General features: G+C 42.2%; 1 protein-coding gene across 6 annotated transcripts; it reads left to right on the forward strand.

Moving 5' to 3' along the window:
* The first annotated feature begins 342 nt into the window (after positions 1-342).
* Ncoa4 (nuclear receptor coactivator 4) lies at positions 343-20,495 on the forward strand. 6 transcript variants are annotated; one of them, XM_052190125.1, is made up of 11 exons: positions 6,234-6,335; positions 6,681-6,749; positions 11,933-12,087; positions 13,447-13,587; positions 13,738-13,826; positions 14,018-14,126; positions 14,573-14,662; positions 15,739-15,882; positions 17,233-18,243; positions 18,512-18,652; positions 19,057-20,495. In XM_052190125.1, the coding sequence occupies exons 2-11, from the start codon at positions 6,740-6,742 to the stop codon at positions 19,060-19,062; spliced, it is 1,896 nt and encodes a 631-aa protein (XP_052046085.1). In that variant the 5' UTR covers positions 6,234-6,335; positions 6,681-6,739; the 3' UTR covers positions 19,063-20,495. The 6 variants fall into 6 exon arrangements, with proteins under 6 accessions (XP_052046091.1, XP_052046089.1, XP_052046087.1 ...); XM_052190126.1 differs by having other exon boundaries at positions 15,742-15,882; XM_052190131.1 differs by lacking the exons at positions 6,234-6,335; positions 6,681-6,749 and adding an exon at positions 343-448.
* Positions 20,496-20,821: the final 326 nt, after the last annotated feature.

Here is a 20,821-nt window from a genome sequence, read left to right on the forward strand (position 1 = left end):
GGATTTGGCTTGATTTGAATAGATACGTGATATATGGCTTTTTGTGTCTTCCGATATGTATTCTTGCATATGAACATTACAGTTAAACAAAATCTACCTTGTGAGAGTACTTAGTGTGAGAGGCTCGTCTTTCCTATTTCTTTTTTTTTTTTTATCTTTCCTATTTCTCTACAGCATATTCAAAATATTCAATTGATTTACTGATAGGCATGAAAAGGATCTATATTGGGGCAGGGAGGGTTACTGCCTGCTTTCACGCAGAGCCCTCTAGAGGCTTTGCGCAGGCGCGGAAGGAAATCTCGCGAAACTGTCAGAGCACTAAGGAGAGACGTGGTAGGAAGGCCGTACTATCGCGAGAACTCAGTCTTCAGCGTCCGGATTCTTCCGTGGATAGGCGTCTGGGTCGGTCCAAGGTCCGCTCGGATCACGGAAGAAGCGCTGCCAGCTGGTAAGGACGAGAGTGGCCGGCGGGCGCGCTTGCTCTTCGGCCCTTCTCCCCTCTTCGCTTCGTCCAGTGGCCTGCCCTGCGCTCCATTCTTCCGACACTCAGAGTCCGGGGCCACCATCCCACCTGCCTGCGTGGGGCCCAATAGCCTTTCCCTTCCCTGGTCAAGTCTCCAGTCCCCGCGTTGCGCCGGGCCAGGACTCCGCCCTCTGCTCGTCCCGAGGCTACCACCTTTTCCTGCAGCCCAACGCTGGGCCTGTCTCTCTCCTCTGTCCTGTCCACACGCTCCGTCCCTGGGCCACGATTGCAGCCCGAATGCGTCTCTCCCCTTCCTTCCCCTACATTGCCCTGGCTGTCCTCTGGGCTTATAGTGTTGACAGCCCTGTTTCTCGGGCCCTTGTCTGGGTCTCTGGTCCCAGGTGGGCCTGTTTTCCATTACTGACCCAGAGCATATTTGCCCCTATTCCTAGTGGTTTGGCAAGGTGGAATGTTTTCTGGAGGCCGACTATGTCCTGAGCACAGTGGTACTTAACATCCCGTTTCCCTCTCCTAGCATTCCCTGAAAATCGTTAGATTCCTCCCTTCTGCTGATGAGAGAGCTTGCAGGATCATTGATTCATTGCTCAGGTGTTCATTTACAAAATCTGTATGCTCAGGGTATTGAGGATGTAGTAATGTAAAGAAATGTACTCCGATGTACTTTATTCCTTGCGGTGGGAACAGGTTGCTACAGGCTAGAACTTGGGACGACAGCTCATGAATGACAAGTCAGAGGCGCTGGAGTTATCTAACCCCGGGTGCACACAGCTCTCCTGCTAGTGTTGTTTAGTAGGTAAGGCTTGCCACCCTGGCGTCCTTTTGGAAGGACTTTCCACCCACTTGGAATAAGGTCATAAGGCTTTTGAGTGACTTCCCTGGGTGTGTATGGGACAGGCAAGTCTTGGTTCTCCGTTAGGATCCCACGGTGACATTTCTCAACTTTAAAGTACATCAGAACCTTGGAAAGAGTTCCACTGTGTGACAAACAGAAGGAGATTAATTTGTACTGCTCAGCAGGTCACTTTATTTGCTCGATGGATTTTTTTTTGTTTGTTTAAAAGAGTGTCAGATGCCCTTACAAGCCATGTGAGCCCCCTGATGTGGGTCCTAAGAGCTGACCTCTGGCCCTTGGATAACCACTGGGCCATCTCCAGCCTGGTTTGTTTAGTTTGCTTGTTTGAGACAGACTGCAGGAATCCTGGTGGCTCTGCAGGGTTTACATAGGTGCATGCCACCACACCCAGATGATTTGCAGTTTGGAAGATTGACTAGCCCGCAGACTTGTTCTGATGAGTGAGATAATGTGTAGCTTCTGGCACTGGCACTGCTAATAGCTAAATTTGCATTCAGTTCTCTTTTTTTACCTTTTCCCTTTTGTCTTTTCTTTTTTCTTTTTTTTTTTCTTTTCTTTTCTTTCTTTTTCTTTTTCTTTTTTTTTTTTTTTTGAGACAGGTTTTCTTTGTATAGCCCTTGCTGTCCTGGAACTCACTCTGTAGACCAGACTGGCCTCGAACTCAGTAATCCACCTGCTTCTGCCACCCAAGTGCTGGAACTAAAGGCGTGCGCCACCACCGCCTGGCCTGTTTTTCAGTACTTCAGAAAATAACGTAGATATTTAGAGTTTCCTGACTGAAGTTGGATGATGACTCATGCCCATCTCTACAGTTACATTAATCTTTTGAGGAATTATTTTCAAAAGTAGGAAATCCTTGAACCACAATGAACTAAGATGCTTCATAAAGCATCTTGCATCAAGTTTTAGAAGTATGTAGGACTTACCTCACATGGCCAGTTTATTAAGCCAGCACAGATTGCTTGTGTCTCAGGGTCTTATAAAACTCTGGGTACTCTGGCACACACCCCTTCCATATTTGAGGCTCTCAGCTAGCTTTCTGGTGCTTTGCCCACATGGTGTTAACACACAGGTCAGCACTTACTGCAAGTCACTGAGCTGGTCAACAACCCTTTCTTTACCTGTGCCTCTTATTTCAGAAATCTATTGTTGCCTATGACCCAGTGGCACAAAATTTCCGCTAGATGGCAGATTCCCTGTTGTATCCTCAGGGACAACACTGCCTTTCTGTTCAAGACCTTAAATACTTGAGTCACTCCATAAACCTTAAATGGCCCCTTCAAAGTACCAGGTACAGCTGAGGGGGTTAGACTCACGCTAGGTCTTAGCCAAAAGACTAAGGTGCAGCTAGACTCAGACTTTTGGGCTTGGAAGCCTGTGACTGCGGGTGTCCTATTTAACCCTGTCAAGCCTATAGTAGCCGCTAAGTTGAGCACTTCTGCTCTGGGCATTTCACCAGTGGTGCTGGTTTTATGCTTGACTCTAGGAGGAGCTGCCATTCGTCCTCAGCTTGCCTTCTGTGATTGGTAAATCCAACATTTCATACATCATTTGCAAACTTATCATCTGTATACCCTAGATCCTAGCATGTCATACCTACTTCCTGAGTTGGATAGATTCCCAGACAAGTGAGCTAAATAATTATGGTGTAGATGCTCTGTTTTTAGCTAGCGTGATCGACTCATCAGGTGCTTATGACTGTCTTCCTCTAGATTGGCTTTGCTTGGCCTGGTTGTGTGGTAAAATCAACATGTTTTTCTGGGGGACTAGGATTGCACTTGGGGCTTTTGAGCTTGTAGTTCCTCCCCTTTGGCATTACCTTGACCGCCCATTTTGGTTTAGTGTTGGGTAAGCAGTCTCTTAATATGTGGACAGTTACAGCTTACAAAATAATTCAGGTATGGCTTGAGTTTTATTTTAGCTATATTGCTAGTCCCTTTGGCTTTAGAGAGGAATTTCTGTGGTACTTACTGCAAAATTCGAGGGGGAAATGTTGAGTTGGCTGTAAATACAGTGCACATTTTAACCAGCAAGCTCAGTGTTATTTTAAGCTTGTGGAACTAAGATTTTTGGGTCTGGCAGTTTCAAAATGCCTTTCTCAGCACTCACCCTGGGATTATGATTTCTGTGGGGACACCCTTACCAGCTTTGTTTTGTTTGAAAACAAGGAATTAAGTTATTCTGGGTGTTGTTGCCAGGGTTCTGGGAGTCTAGAAGGTCTACCAAGAGGCAGAATTCTGAATTCAAGACCAGCTTGAACTACATGAAACTCTGTCAGAAACTAAGGGTGTAGCTCAGTTAAAGTGTTGTCTAGCATATACAAAGCTCAGTGGTATACCTCCAATATTGGGGGAAAATGTATTAGAAACATTGTCCTCTTCCAGATTACTTTCCTAAACTAATACTACAGGCTTTAATGGGACAACACCAAATTGACTGTTTATAACACAAAGATTTATTATTGTAGCTGCTCTGAATTTGATCGTTAACACATTTATTCATCCATTAATAAACGATGTATTAATCCACTGGCTAGTTCAAGACCAAGTGTTAGTACAAGTGCTGTGGGTACCTTTCTTATTTAGGCCAACTCTGTTGCACATACAGGATGTAGAAAAGGTTATTAGTGCCAAGGTACAGGTGATACCAAGCTGTGTGTACAGTGCTGTGTGTTGAAAGCTGGGAGAGCCCTCAGAGTAAGAAAGCAGGCCAAACAAGACAGGCAAGTATGAAGTATAGATTCTCAACCTGTGGGTCTTGACCCTCTTTGGGGCATCAGTGACCCTTTTATAATGTCACTTTAGAGCATCAGAAAACAGATAGTTACATTATGATTCATAACAGTAGCAAAAGTAGTTACGAAAAGCAACAAATAATTTTATGGTAGAAGGTCACCACAACATGGGGAACTATATTCAAGGATGCCATCATTAGAGAGGTTGAGAACCACTGTTAGAGGCTTCCTACTGGAAACCTGTATAGATGTCAGCAGGCACAAGAGGGCAGCATGACAGTTCTATTGTCTGGTAATATTGAAGAATGGTGTATTTGACCAGGAAAGGCTTTCTATTGCTTGTGACTTGCAAAGTAGATGCCTAGAAGGAACTAACAGCATGCTAGCAGAAAGAACTTGGAAAATCAAGCTGGACAAGACAAAGGTGGAAAGACTTCTTAGTTTACTAAAATGGAAATGTTAAGCCTCAATAGCAGTCCTCCGTCTCCCCTCAGACTAGCTGTGTTCCCTTTCCCCTAGAATTTTGAACAGGGTCTTGGTGTGTATAGGCTGGCTTTGAACTCATTATTAGCCCAGGATGGCAAGGATGATTTTCCTGCAGTAGCCTGCTGGGATTAAGTTGCTTAACATCAGATGTACTTTATGTAATAGACGAAGAATCAGCCACTGACATGAAGTACAGAGAACTGTACATTTTTCATTCATCTGGTCTTTGTATCTTCACCAAATGTGCTATCCAAACAGGATATCTGGAACTAGCTGTTTTCTGTCTTTCTTTTGTAATGAATGTATGAATTGGGATCTCAGACTGCTTCAGGGTAAGGAGGCGATGCTGACCTGAGTCTTCTCTCAGGATGTTGCTTTACTCTTAATGTCCACAAAGCCGCTTTATATGCTTAGAAAATAGAAAACAAGTGTCTGATGTGGCATAACTACCTCCAGTGTCTTGGTGAGTCAGCTCACATGTCCTTCCCTCCACTCTGTAAGGCTGGATCCTGACCACACCTTAGGAAAGAATGTTCTAGTCGGAGTGAAGCAAAGTTAATGAGTTTATTAAGTAGAGATAAGAGATGTCCACCCTTTTGTTCTGGCTGTAGACATCAAAGGCATAGGTAAAGGCTTCTTCAGAGTTTTGCATGTACACATCTTTACCATGACTTATGCTGCATTACTCAAAAGTTGTGATTTATAACAAAGTTTAAAGATTAAGCAAAGTTTAAAAGTTGAGTAAAGTTCAAACATTAAGTTAAAAAAAATAAAAGCTGGTTTAAAGAGTTAGTGTTTGTAAATGAAACTGGTGGTTTGTGAGGTGTGTTGTTGGGGGCTAGGGGTGAGAAGAGTTAATATGTCCTACTCGGGGCGGGGCATCCTGGCCTGCAATAAGCATTGGGCTTTTGTTAATTTGTATCCTTTGAAGTGTATCAGGTGTCCTGGACCAACCTTGAGTTCTGTGGCTGCCCTTCCCTTTAACTCTTGATCCTATTTCCTAACTGTTGAGATTACAAGTTCGAGCCCCACAGATGAAGCAACTGGTTGTTTCTGATACCCTTTTCTGAAATACCTTTAAGGAAAACAAGCTCTATCGCTGTAGACAGTAGTTTCTTTACTCTCAGACAGGAAATGTAAAGTAGATCCCAGGGTGAGGGGCGTGCTTCTCTTTCTGTGCCCTGGCTTCCCCCTTTGTATCCTGCCAGTCTCTGCACTCTGTCACCCCAGGCACTTGTCAGAGGCCAGCCTTAACTACGCAGCAAGAGTTTTTCTGTTTCTTCCCCCTAACCCCCCTTGCCCCCCATCCCAGGGTTTCAGTGTGTAGCTCCAGCAGTCCTGGAACTCGCGCTCCAGACCAGGTTGGTCTTTAAAACTCACAGAGCCAGCCTCTGCCTGCCAGCCAGCCAGTAAAAGCTTTTCTGAGCGTATAAAAGGAGAAATCTCCTAACTAACGAAATCACAATAGCTCTGGGGAGAACCCCAGCCGGCAGCTGGGCCGTTATCGCGGTCGGCCAGCGGGTCCTGCTTGTGCTCTGTAGTTAGTGACCACGGCTGGGCCCGGGGCAGCGGGCAGGGGCTGCCGAAGGCTCCAGCCATGCGCACGGTGCCCTGTGGTGGGAGGAGTAGCACGTGTGTTTGTGGAGGGGGAGGGGAGGGGAGGCGAGACGTGCGCAAGGCGGGGCGTGACCTGGCCCGGCGCCTGACTGGCCGGTAGGGTTTAAAAGGCTGTCGAGCATCTTCTCGCAGCAGTTTTCGCCGCGGGGCCAGACTACCTGGTAAGTGTGCAACCTGGGCCAGGAGACTGCGCATGCGTGCGGGAAGCCCTGGGAGACCAATTTCACCAGCCGCTCCTAGAAAGGGCAACGGGAAGCCCAGAAAGCTGTTTGAGTCACTGCTACTCTAGCTTAATTTTACCGTTAGTTTTTTAGTTTTTGAAACAGAAAAACCTTACTTAGTTTTGCTATTAAGTGGCAGAACTTTGCAGCCGTTTGTTTTTCCTTCAGTTACTGCTTAGAGTTTATGTGCTGGGTCTAGTAGCTGCTTGTGAAAGCAAGTTAGAGCGCTGCGGAGGGTAAAAGAATTTGAACTGGACTAAACTTAAGATTTGTGTACTCTTTGAGATAATGTGCTGTGATTAAAAGACCTTACTGAAAGAAGAACCAGCAAGTGAAGTCAAGAAATGGCTCAAGGTAAAATTGCAAAATACCATTTACTGTCACTAAATTGATAGCTTTCTCACTCCAAGATTGTACAAACGGTCTCATGTAGGTTGTCTCTTCAGACATAACTCAGTTGACAGTCTTTTAAGATATGTATGTGTGTGTCCTGTAGGCCTCTTATGGCCTCTTGACTTCAGTGACTCAACTGCCAGGAAAATCAGTAAAAAATGGAGGGCAGTTTTTGGAGGCAGAGAGCAAGCTGACACAGAAGGAGAGCTGGAGGCTAGCATTAAGAGATTATCGCTTCTGGTGAGGGGAGGTGACACCCGCTTTTAATCCCAGCACTCCAGAAGCAGAGGCAGGCGTGGTCTGCTTGGTGAGTCCCTGCATTAAATAATAAAACAAGATAGTCTATTTTAAAACCTTGATTCTGTCAACAACTAAAGCCTGGAGTGGTTCTGATCACCTCCACATGCTGGAACTGAAGGTTCTCTTCCATTAGCTTGACATTGGTACTTGGGAGTATTTTGATTATTCTGAGGAGCCTATCGTGACAGTGCTGCTTGTTTTTGTAGTTGGAATCCAAGGTAGATGGTTCTGGAACACTGCTTATAACTTACCAAGGACTATAAAATGTATTGAGACTCTTTGTGGAAATTAATAATAAACCCTTGATAACATTAATCTGAAACTCTAATTTTGGCAAACATAATTCATGGGTTATAATACCCTTGAGAACCCTTGTTCTAAATCCAAGTCTCACCCCTTGTGATTGTGACCCTTTAAAAGGGCCATTTAGGGGCTAGAGAGCTGGTTCAGCGGATAAGAGCACTTGCTTGTCTTGCAAAGGACCAGGCTGGTTTCCAGCACTCATGTAGCTCAACCACCTGTAACCCCAGTTCCCGGGATCTGTTGCCTTTTGGCCTCTAAGGTAGAAGGAGTCTATGCAAACAAAACCTGTGCTGAGCTCCAGATTCATTGTTCTACACACACACACACACACACACACACACACACGCACACGTACACGCACACACGTATGTATGTATGTATGTATGTGTATATGTCATTTACTTTGACTTCATGCATGTAATGTGGGTTCTGTATTAAAATAGCAGAGGTTTTATTTAGTTATATTATTAGTGTTGAGAGTTGAACTCAGGACCTCGAGCATGCTAGACACTTTTCCCCTCTAAGCTTTTCCATCTTACAGTTTGTGGTTAGTATGAATCATGAGAATTACAGCTTTTTGGAAATCTTATGCTTAAAGCATATGATATCAAGTTATCTTTAGTTTGTGGTTTGTTGCTCAGTATTGGCTCAAAAGTCTTTGGATAACTAGATATGTGTGCTGCACATAGATACTGCCCTCCCCTCAACTTGGTGGATTTACGGGGGAATTGGGGGTGGTGATGCCTGAGGATTGGGTATGTTTCTTTTACATTTCCCCAGTACTCTCAAACTTAGGACAGAGTTGTGGCGCATGCCTGTAATCCACGTTGTTGAGAGGCTGAGGTAGGCTTGTGAATTTTAACAAGATGACTTGCTTTTTGAAAGATTTTATAGCTTCTCATTGCTGACAGGAGGAAAATTAACTAGGGATTTTTTTGATTTTGTTGAGACAGTCTCACATTGTAGCCCAGGATGTCTTAGAATTCACTATGTAACTCAGACTGGACTTGAGCTCTGTGCAGTTTTGCCTTAGCCTCCTGAGTGCTGAGATCTGCCTTGAGCTGCTATTTGTTATGTCTGTGTCCACTCCTGGGAACATGTTTGTAATTGGACTTCAAGGATTACTGTTAAGAATCTGGTAGTACAGTCTGCTCTACTTATATTTGAGTGTTTATGGCTTATCTAGAATTGGGGGGTGTTTCACATTGTGAAGCAGAATTTTAATTAAAAATTTCATAGTGTAAGGCATTTTAGCATTCCACACAAGAGAGGACTTGAGAAGTGTGACACAGGTGAAGACAGTTGGGAAAATAGTTACATAGGTCATACATGGCTAACTTGAGTGCACTGTGGAACAGTCCGTGGTAATGGGTGACATTAAACATTCCAAACCTTCCAATATTACTGTGTTGGCAGGGTTTTGTCAAAGACCCTACAGTGTGTGCCCAATATACTTGAAGCCCGCACATAATATGAGATGGAAACAAATTAAAGCAGCTGCTATTTCCAGGATTAGGAAAAATTCCACAGGGGCTTCTGACAAATGTGATTGAGGAAGCCCTTTCTTCTATAGGTCATTGCGGGTAAACATACTGAGGTAACAGAAGTGGGAAGTTAGAAAATGTACTGAACTTTGACTATTTGGTAGGAACTCAGAAGTTCCTTGATCTGAGTCTTTTGCTGAAGGGGGTAAGGAAGCCTGTTAAGCTTTATCTTTCTTTCTTCTTTTTTTATATAAAATTATTTCATGTGTTTTGTCTGCATTTATGTCTCTGTACCACTTGCATGGCTGGTGTCTGAGGACCCTCTGAGACTGTACCTACAGATAGTTGTGAGCCACCATGTGGATGCTAGAAAATGGTTCTGTGGAAGAGCAGCCAGTACATTTAACTGCCTAGCCGCCTCTCCAGGCCCCTAGTTTATTTCTGAGGGTGAGAACTCAGTATTGCTTCTGTCCAGCATTCGGCCTGATGTGAAACCTGGTCTTGGGGATGCTGTCAAGGCCAGTCCAGAATGCTTCTTTGCCTCAAACGGGCAGCTAGCCATTGTGACTGCGTTCATTGAGCTGGATGGTGCTGCAGAGACCAGAGCAGGCTTCTTTGAGTCATGTTTGTTAAGACAGTCCCTCCGTGAGGCTTTCTGAAGTCTGAGTCTACTAGACAGGTCTCCAGATGTTGGAGAGCTGTAATCATGTCCTCCCAGAGGTGCTTATCTAGGCCAAACAGCCTTCCTGTTTGGAGGTGTTCCCCTCTGCCCTCCTTCCCTTTTTCTAAATGTCTCTAGCTTCGTGTTACTCGAATAATTTTCAGCCTAAACCTTGTGACAAATACATCCAAATAACACATGAATTAAAATTTCCAAATATCCAGTATAGTAGTACCAAGTCAGAATTTGCCTTCAATAACATCTCTGTCTTTTATTTATTTCTATTTATGTATGTATGTATGTATGTATGTATGTATGTATGTATGTATGTTGGTTTTTTGGATTTGTTTTTTTTCCGAGACAGGGTTTCTCTGTATAGCCCTGGCTATCCTGGAACTCACTCTGTAGACCAGGAGGGCCTCAAACTCAGAAATCCGCCTGCCTCTGCCTTCCCAGAGTGCTGGGATTATAGGCGTGCGCCACCACTGCCCGGCCATGCCTGGTTTCTATAGTGCTGAGGATTGAACCAAGGCCTTCATGCATGCTAGGCATTCTGTGCTTATACCTTAATTCTAAATCTGTCCAAGACGAACATGGCTGTCCTTCCAGTGGACTTTGTCTAGTCTACTTTCTGACGCACTTCTTCCTGTTCATCTCCTTCTGTCACTTGTGCTTTTCTCCTGCTTCTGTTAGAGAACTCAGGGTACTTAACACTAAATTCTCTTTTAGAAATCTTTTATATCTAAATTACATGGAATCATTTTGCTAGATATAGCTTACTAGCTATAATGTCTGCTAAAAAAGTATTTTTGTGTGTCTGTCTGTCCCTGTTATGTGGGTACCCAAGGAAGCAGGAGAAGGATGTTAGCTCCCCTGGAGCTGCCTTCACAGGTGGGTGCTGGGAACTGAGCTCCACCTTCTCTCAGAGGACAGAGCTCTCTCTGTGCTCCTGTGACCACACTTTAACCCCCCTGCCTCAGAACCCAACTCTGAGCAGTGTTTAACTAAAGCTCTATCAAATTACTGCCAGCAGATGGTTTCAAAGTAATCATGGCTCCTCCCATACAGCTCAGTCCTAGTCTACAGATAGAAGTGCCTCATGGGGCTGGCGAGATAGCTCTGCAGGTAAGAGCACTGACTGCTCTTCCGAAGGGTCTGAGTTCAATTCCCAGCAACCACATGGTGGCTCACAACCACCCATAATGAGAGCTGACCCCCTCTTCTGGTGTCTGAAGACAGCTACAGTAAATCTTTGGGCTGGAGCGAGCGGGGCCGATTGGAGCTCCTAAATTCAATTCCCAACAACCACATGAAGGCTCACCACCATCTGTACAGCTACAGTGTACTCATATACATAAAATAAATCTTTAAAAAAAAAAGTGCCTCATGACTTCAAGTATGCTAGCATAGAAATTTGCATTCTTTTAAAAATATCTGTATAAACTTTACTGTAAAATACTTGCAAATATCCAAAATAACGCACCAAAATTAACCAGACCCAAAGACTGTATTATTTTTAGTGAATAGTTTTTAATAGCAATTCTGAAGCAATGTAGTTTTACATTGGATTTTATACTTTCACTATCAAATACATTTTTATGTACTTTATCTCCAAAACAAGTAAAAACCCATGACAGAATTAGAACCAGAAAAATTAGCTTTACATCTTTTTTATATCTCAAGTCCATTTTTATTGTCATTATTTTGCAGTGGTAGGGATAAAACCCGGGGAATCACACGTGGTAAGAGAGTTACTTCTACACTGAGCCACATCTGCAGTCAAGAAACTTATTAACCATTGGTGGTTTTGTTTTAGTTTTGTTTTTTTGAGACAAGGTCTCAAAACCAGTCTATGTAGTCCTGCTTGCTGTGATCTCCTCTCCCACCTAGTGTTGGGATTACACCTGGAAGTCTCAAACATGGCTTAATGTTCTGATGTTTTCACTAGCATGTGCTCTGCTAATTCAGGACCACTAGTGTATTTTTCTCAGATATACATATTTACATGTAGATTGTCCTTAAATAAAATAGTCAGAATTCCCTCCTTCTCTCCCTCCTTTCTTTTGGTTTTTTGAGACAGGGTTTCTGGAGCCTTGGCTGTCTTGGAACACTCTCTGTATGTAGACCAGGCTGGCCTTAAAACTCACTGAGATCCCTCTGCCTCTGTCTCTGCCTTTGCCTCCCAAGTGCTAGTAAAGGCGTGGCGCCCCTCCACCTAAAAGTTTTCTAGCAGAAATAGGTTGGTGAGGAAGGGAGGCAATATGTACATGTGTTGGAATCAGCGAAGTTGTTAGTAGTGAGAGCTGGTTGGAGAAACCTTTTGGGCCATGATTGAAAGATAGTTTGGGGATGTAATTATGGTGCTATTTGGATTTCTTTCTTTCTTTCTTTTAAAGGAACAGTGAGCAGAATGAACACACCCCTGGAACAGAGTGGCTGCTTCAGTAATAGGGAAACACTTTTGAGGTGCAGCGATGCAAGGAGGGAGCTGGAGCTTGCTATTGGTGGAGTACTCCGGGCTGAACAGCAAATTAAAGATAACTTACGAGAGGTGTGCTGTGTGCTTTTCTCTTCCTTGGTCTGGCTATAGCACAAGGCTGGTTAGAGCATAGCAAAGGACTTCTCAATGCCACCCAGAAAGTTTGATCCCATATCCTGAATGGTTTTAGCCCTAATACTCTGCCTGATTGGAACTCTCAGAGATTTACCTCCCTGCGTGCTGGAATTAATTAAAGGCACGTGCCACAATGCTCAGGATAGCTGTACTCCCCCTTTTTTAAGGGGGGTTGGGAGGGGTTTCGAGACAGGGTTTCTCTGTATAGCCCTGGCTGTCCTGGAACTCACTCTGTAGACCAGGCTGGCCTCAAACTCAGAAATCCGCCTGGCTCTGCCTCCAGAGTGCTGGGATTAAAGGCATGCACCACCACTGCCCGGCAGCTACACCCTTTTGATAACTAAAAAATGTCACTTCTTTATGTGCCCACTTAATCTAACTTGTTGGTCACATGATTTTGAGTAGTGCAGTCTCTAAACGACTGCCACTTTGCATGTCAGAGTGAAATTTGTTAGTTCCAATAGCATTCTGCTGGTGAGTGCTTCAGGTTGTATATGATTTAGAAAACATTTCCCCCCTGAAGGGTAACTTTTATGATATATGGGTGCCCATATGATTTATAGGTGTTTTGAATTTTTTCCTCAAAATGTTTGTATATAGACAAAATGTTAATTTCTATATACATTCTTAGGAACATTCGTTTTTAATTAATCTAAACTATCAATCCTAATGGTCTTCTTGTTTTCTGAATTACTCTAAAGGACTATTTGTTCCATGCATGTGGGAAAGGACACAGACTAGCTAGCATATCCTTTTTTCTTTTGTTTGCTCTTCCCCCGCCCCCCCCCCCCCCAAAGTTGGGTTTCTCTTGAGTAGTCCTGGCTGTCTTGGAACTTGCTCTGTAGACCAGGCTGATGTCTTACTTACAGAGATCTGCCTTCCTGTCTCTCTAATGCTGGGATTAAAGGTGTGCACTACCAAGTTTATCAATGATAAATTTGTAAGACTATATTTTAAAGTTACATGGAAAGCTGAGGGGAATTAGTATCCCTGGCATATCTTTGTCTTTTGATTGCTGATACCCAGATAAGCCTGATCCTCTCGGGAGGAGAAGTGAAGGAGTTTGGAAGTTAGGTATGCTTTTTGACTTGGATTCTTTAACCTAGGATTCATAGGACTTCATGGGATCACTGAGATTGGAGGCAAAATTTTGAGTATATGCTGAAAAGGGGAGACCCTTCATAGTGGCCTGTGAATAAGAAAGGATTTCTGACCCTCAACAGTTGAAGAGCATGAACAGTTTATGGGAATTATTGTTCTTTGGCTTATACCACATAACTGCTCTGCATTTCCTAGGTAAAAGCTCAGATTCACAGCTGTATAAGTCGCCACCTGGAATGCCTTCGGAGCCGTGAGGTGTGGCTCAATGAACAGGTAGATCTCATCTATCAGCTTAAAGAGGAGACACTGCAGCAACAGGCTCAGCAGCTATATTGGGTAAGGTGACTGCGTTCTAGATTCCAGTAAATGTTTTCTCTGCCTCATATTATGTCAGATAAAAGTTCAATCTAAAGTGGTTTTTATTAGTTTGGATATTCCTGGTACTTTTAATATCTTTGTGGCTAGATGTTTGCATTTTTCTTGTAGTTAATGGGCCAATTCAGTTGTCTTATTCATCAACTGGAGTATACCCAGAACAAAGATCTTGCCAATCAAGTCTCCCTGTGTTTGGAGAGGTAAAGACATTTTACTTGTTTTGACCCTGGTCTGTACTAGTAGGCATAAAAGCAAGTCACATGCAACTCATTGCATGTGTTGGACTTAACTTTGTATTCTTGTGTAAAACCATCCTACATTTATATTTAATGTTAACACTTGCTGATATTGATATTCCTTGAAAAATACCTACATTTTATCATTTTGGTAGACTGGGCAGTTTGGCCCTCAAGCCTGAAGACTCAACTGTCCTACTCTTTGAAGCAGATACATCTGCTCTGCGCCAGACTATCACCACATTTGGATCCCTCAAGACCATTGTAAGTAATGTTAATTTCTGCTATTTCTTAGGTCACTTTTCAAGTCTCTGGCCTCCTGGACGGTGGCTTGCTAGAGGCAGTGAGCTTTAGAAATGGACTATGTTAGACAGTATGTCGGCAGATTGAGATTGTTGCTGACTCACTGAGAATACTTAGAGCTTGTCTTCTGTCTTCAAAAATATTTTGACACATTTAAACATAAATGTTATAGATTTGGACAGTCAACCAAGTATAGTCTCATGGGTCTTGTTTAAATCAAGGTAGAGAAGATATCTTACGATGACATAGATAACTCAAACCTTATAGGCCATTGGACTTACAGTGAATAGTACTTTAGTAAAATTAGAATGCTTTGTTCAATGATTTTGAAATTTAGGATTATGCTATCACATTTTTTTTTGGTAGGAGATCACAGTGTAAATAACACAATTCTCTTCTTTTTATAGCAAATTCCTGAGCATCTGATGGCTCATGCTAGCGCTTCAAGTATTGGGCCTTTCCTAGAGAAAAGAGGGTGTATCCAGGTGCCAGAACAGGTAAACCGAAGTTTTGTTTCTGGTAATTGAGTCATTACGTTATGAATTCTTTTGTGGTGTAGTTTTTTTTTTTGTTGTTGTTGTTGTTGTTGTTGTAGTTTTTGAGACAGGGTTTAGCCCTGGCTGTCTTGGAACTTACTCTGTAGATCAGGCTGGCCTTGAACTCTGCCTCTCAAGTGCTGGGATTAAAGGTGTGCACCACCACTGCCTGGCCTTTGGTGTCTTGAGAACCATCCACTTGTTTGCCTCTCTTGAAGCACTGAATGTCAAATAAAAATTTAGTTATATAAATTTTTAAGTTTTATAGATTAAGGAGAAAAATAATCACTTTGTTGGAAATTATTAACATTGTTACTGACTTGTTCTTGCTTGTGGATCCTCTAATTTGGAGATGTGTTTGTAAAAGCACGTGAATAAGATTGAAGACATCTGAGTTGAGGAGAACTCTAGCACTCAGACTGCCTCCATCTGATTTCATAGTTATATAGCCCAGACTGGCTTCAATGTGGACACTTTCTGCCTCGGCCTCCCAGAGGCTAGACTGTAGGTGTGCACCACTAGCCTGGTCTTGTTTTGTGATTGTGAAAATTGGGACTGGTAAGATAGCTCAGGGGGTAAAGGCTTAACCCTGCAAGTTATCCCAGTTCAATCCATGGAACCTGTGTAGGAGAGACCCAAATCCACAGTTGTCCTTTGACCTCTGTACACATGCCATGCAGTGTGTGCCCTCTCACACAATGAATTCTAAAAATTATATTTGTGTTTATGTATGGTGGGATACATATACCACAGTGCCTGTGTGCAGGTCAGAGGACCATGGAGATCCCATAGGTTAAACTCAGCTCAGTTATGCTTGGTGGCAGGTGCCCTCACTGCTAATCCATCTCACCAGCCCAGTAAGAAAAAAACCATTTGAGGTTGGGAAAGGCATGTGACTTCTTTAAGGTTAGTGGTAACCCTAGGTTAGAGTGCTTGGGTTCCTGTTTCTGCTAAGTTTACTCTTGCATTTGATACTGCCTCGTTACGGAGCAGCTAAGTGTTTCTTTTTCTTTTTTCTTTTTTTTCATGGCTTCAAGAAGTCAGCATCCAGTGGCACAGCCATGTCTCTCAGTGAGTGGCTTCTTGTAAGCAAACCTGCCACTGGTCCTCAGGCTCCTTACGCACCCAGTACCAACCCACAGGACTGGCTCATCCCAAAACAGACCTCGGAGAGTAGTCAGGTGTGTGGCTGCCTTTATTGTTTCTGGGGTAGATTGGGTTAACAATAATTTGTGCTTTTTAGTATTATTTAAAAGTACATGTTTTAAAATCTTTAATTACAATAGTAATAGGGTTTAGAAAAAGAAGTTTAGAAAAAAATCTTGCAACATTTAAGTCCATAATTTTAAGAGAAAGGACGACATCAAGATATTTTTGTTGGGATCTGATGCTCTCTTTTGGTGTGTCTGAAGACAGTAACAATGCACTTTAAATAAATAAATCTTCAAAGAGTCACTCAAGCTATACATGGCTTAAAAAATTAAAAAATATTTTTGTTTACAGCATTTTTCTGTACATGCATGTAATTAAAACTCATTTGTGCTAGGTGGTGGTGGCACATACCTTTAATCCCAAGCACTTGGGAGGCTGAGGCAGAGGCAGAGGCAGAGGTAGGTGTGAGTTCAGGGCCAGTCTAGTCTACAGAGCAAGTTCTAGGACAGCCAGAGAGACCCTATTTCAAAATAAAACAATCATTCTGTATTTCATTTTGGCAAGTGTATAATGTTTGACTATATATAGTTTGATTGACTGAAACTCAAGATTCTGTTCCCTAAACATTTAGGAGCTATAAGTTCTTAGGAGTAAATTCCTATAAATTGAATTCCTAGGATACTATTCTGCCTATGTACCCTTTTGACTTTTGATACATTTTGTCAGTTTGGCTTTCTAGGAAGTTAACAGTTGATAATAAATAGAGTATTTACCACTGTCTTACTTTTTTCTATATGCTGTGAAGAGAAACCAGGTCCAAAGCAACTTAGAAAATATTTAAATTTCAGAGGGTGAGTTCACAGCTCATGGCACGGAGTGTGGCAGTAGCTAAGACTTTACATTTTATCTGCCCGTTGGAGGTAGAGAGACAGACAAAACACTGGACCTAGCATGGGCTTTTGAAACCTCAAAGCCCAGTGATAACAACTTCAACACCACTTGTCCTGTTCTTTCTGAACAGCCTACCACCTGGAAACCAAACATTTAAATATATGAGCCTATGGCCATTCTCTTCAAACTGCCAACCACTGAACATCTCCAGTAGTGGGAGTTGTTTTCAAGTTTGTTTCTTTGATTTTCAGAGTATCAATTTAGCTTTTGAAGCAGTAGTTTTGTTTGTTAGATGTCCCTCCTATCATACAGGCATTATGCCAAGAATACCAGTTTCTTTTCTAAAATCTAATACAGTGCTCCAAATACTTTTAGTTTCAATTTCATACTTTGAAAAAATTTAGAAAAAAATGGGATTTTCATTTAAATGTTTTTGTATTTTTTTGTTCAGGAAAATTAAACATTAATTTTGGGTACTTCTTTTATAGACTTCTGCGAGAACCTGCAGTTTCTTCAGCGATGCCTGGGGTAATCTAAAGGGCTTAGAAAACTGGCTCCTTAACAGTCATCAACAAGAAATTCCTGGAAAACCAAGTTCTTCAAAATGTAACAGCCATTGCAGCACCAATTCTTTCTCTACTGAAGTTGAAAAGGCTGAAGATGTAGAACTCTGTGATCAGGATGAGCTGGACCTGTCTGATTGGCTGGTGACTCCTCAGGAACCCTGTGAGCTGGAGAAGCCTATGAATGGCAGCTGTGAAACCAGTGAGAAGTTTGAACTCTTATTCCAGGTGTTCAGAGAGCCCTACAATGTGAGTGATTGGCTTGTCAAACCTGACTCCTGCACCAACTGTCAGGGTAACCAACCCAGAGGCGTGGAGATTGAGAACCTGGGCAATCTGAAATGCCTGAATGACCACTTAGAGGCCAAAAAATCAGTGTTGGTCCCAAGCGCAATCACTGAGGGCTGGCTTGTCCAGAACCATCAGGACACATGTAAAGTAGAGGAAGTGTGCAAAGCCAATGAGCCCTGCACCAGCTTTGCCGAGTGTGTGTGTGATGACAACTGTGAGAAGGAAGCGATGCACAAATGGCTTCTGAAGAAGGAAGGAAAGGACAAGAATGGTATGCCTATGGAACCCAAAGCTGAGTCTGAGAAACACAGAGAGGCCCTGACTCTGTGGCTCTGCCCTTCCAGAAATGAGCTAACACAACAAGCTAAGGCACCTAAGGCTATGGCTCCTGCTAGAATTGCTGATTCCTTCCAAGTCATAAGGAATAGTTCCTTGTCAGAGTGGCTTATTGGGCCTACACGCAAAAGCCCTAAGGAAGCGCCTAGTATGGAGGAGAGAGCTGGCAAAGAAATGCTTAAAAGCTCCATGACCAATTCCTGGTGTCCTTTTAACCCTGCTGACTGGGTCTTACCAAGAAAGAAAGTGGGAAGCCTCAGCCAGTTCTCCTCTGGAGAAGATAAGTGGCTACTTCGAAAGAAGGCACAGGTGAGCAGAGACCAAATTTTGCCCATTTCAGTCATTTAATTCCTGCTAAATTCAGCTGAGGAAGTAATTTTCCCAAGTCACAAGATAATAACTCATAACTTGCTGCAACTTTTTTTGTGTGTGAATTTCTCAGGTCCTTAGCATTCATACTGCAGTAAAGATCTTGTTTTGTTGTCACAGTTGGTTGCTACCTTTGTTCTTGAAGAGATACTTACATTGTTCTCTACCATTTGACTGGGAGTTTAGCCCCTTTTTTATCTTCCTGCAGGAAGTATTTCTTAATTCCCCCCTACAAGAAGAACGTAACTTTCGCCCAGACTGTTATGGCCTCCCAACAGTTTGTGATCTCTTTGCCTGTATGCAACTTAAAGTTGACAAAGACAAATGGCTGTACAGAACTCCTCTACAGGTAGGTACCTGCATCAGCATTATCGTAGTGGCTCAGAAATGTTTGCTTCTTGCCAACTTATGTTTTCCCCCCAGTGAACCATATTCCTGTTAATTTGTACATGGATAGAAGTCTCTTAAATCTGAGTTCGATCCCTAGAACTCATTAAAACTAGAACTGATTCCTCAAAAGTATCCTTTGCCCTCCATACCTACACCGTGATATAGCACACATGCCCCCATGTGCATCATACAAATAATAAACTAAAAATAACATTTGAACTTTATCGAAGTTTTCAGTCTGTTAACTGCCTATTTTCTTATTCCCTCATGGATTGTGGTAGCTTAAGACCTGAGTCTATTTCACAGTGGGAAGAATTCTGCTCTCAGCAGTGAACTGAAATGTCTATGGGCTTTTCTTTACAGATGTGAAGGAATGGACTTCTAGAACTGAGCAGCTTCCCTGCAGATTATCGCACATCCCTGAGCTGAGTGACTGCAACTTGCCAAACCATTGTGCATTCCAGGCCTGACAAGTCAGCTTAGTTTCTGTCCTGCTTAGTTCTGAACTACTAAAAAGAAATCATAAACTATGAGTTAAGTCTGTGAAAGAGGCTTGAAGTGAAGGTGATTCATTCTTATGGAAACAGTAACTTGACCGACTCCCATACTAGAAACCGCATCCCAACACACAGGCCTTTACCAGCTTCTATAGCAAACACTAGTTTTATGAGTGAAATATTTCTGTATCAAGTGTGTTAATGTGTTCAAGTTAGTAAAGTTCTTTAACACTTGTCTTTTAGCTCTTTCTCTTGTTATAGGCTTCTAGTGATTTGAAATGGTTTTTCTGTTCAGTTGATATATAGAATATTTCACACAAATAATTAACCTTGCTAATACAGTATATTTTTCCCTACTAAATGTCTATTAGTTATATTGCAAATTTTGATACTCATCATATATTTAGCCTACATATTTCTAACATTTCTCATTTGGAAGAAATTGAGTTACTACATTGTTGCCTTTATTTCTTCCCAAGTATCCAGTGAGCTCTTTAAAAGGAATTTTGTTATGTTAAGACCACTCTTAGGGCAATCAGAGCCCCTTAAGTCCTACAAATCTTGGCTTTAACTAAAGAGCCCTAAAGCAGAAACGTAAAATGTGTTAGGAATGTAGTACCTGAACCACTCACTCATCATCTTAAGGATCTCTTGGTGCATCCTGTGTAAATGGAAGCTGAGCTTGATACCTGGTGCTCTTACCTAGGGATAAAGTCAACATCCTGTCACTTCAAGCACAGCATCCTGAACTTCCAAAAGTACAGTGCAGTGACACCTTGATTAATAGGCTGTGCTCAACGCTTGTGCCTTGGAGTGTTTCATTGAAACTTCACAGAACTGACATCCTTGAGTTATGTCTGTATTTTAGAAAGTTTCTCTGTAGGAGAGTAGCAGGATTAATCTTTTACAGTTCTCTAGGATAATAACTTAGCTGCTTTCTATGCTTTGAACTATTAAGCCTCTGAAATGCCTATGCTATTGGAAGTACTTCTGGGAAAATTTTATGGTCCCATAGTGACATTACCATACAGCTTTACTAAAGCTCCACATCATAGCTGAAAAGAGCCTCATATTTTCTTCTGTCTCCCCTGATGCCACTGAGTATTATAAAGTTGGTAGGTAAAAACAATAAGGAGCCTTTCCAATATTTTAGGTTGCAGGGAACTTTGTAGTTTCTTTTTTTGGTCTAATACACTGTATTCACATTAAAACATAATTTTAAGTTAATCACTATTGCTGATGATATATAAAACTTTCTTTTGCATTGATAAGTTTTATATCTCCATTAAAAGCATAATGACCACATCACAGTTGTTTGTGTTATCTCTAAAGCTCAGAATGTAACATTTGATCAGGGGTGCAATAAACAATATAAATATACAAAGCACGTCTAGTTTATTAATTACTCTCGATAGCCTTTCCTTAAAAAACTACATATAAATTAAAAAATACACCCTGGTGTGATTTGGCCACTTGTTTAGTACTTTCTGTTACTAGATGCATTAAAAAAGGTCCTAGTGTATCTTTCCCAGTGGTTGCTTAGTGTTTACCCACAGTGCAGTTTTATCATTTTTCCTTTAGTTTTTCTAGGCTTAAAAACCTTCCAGCTCTTAATCATTCTCAGAGAGTTA

Source organism: Apodemus sylvaticus, chromosome 8 (assembly GCF_947179515.1).
Source record: "Apodemus sylvaticus chromosome 8, mApoSyl1.1, whole genome shotgun sequence".
NCBI classification, from domain to species: Eukaryota; Metazoa; Chordata; class Mammalia; order Rodentia; family Muridae; genus Apodemus; species Apodemus sylvaticus.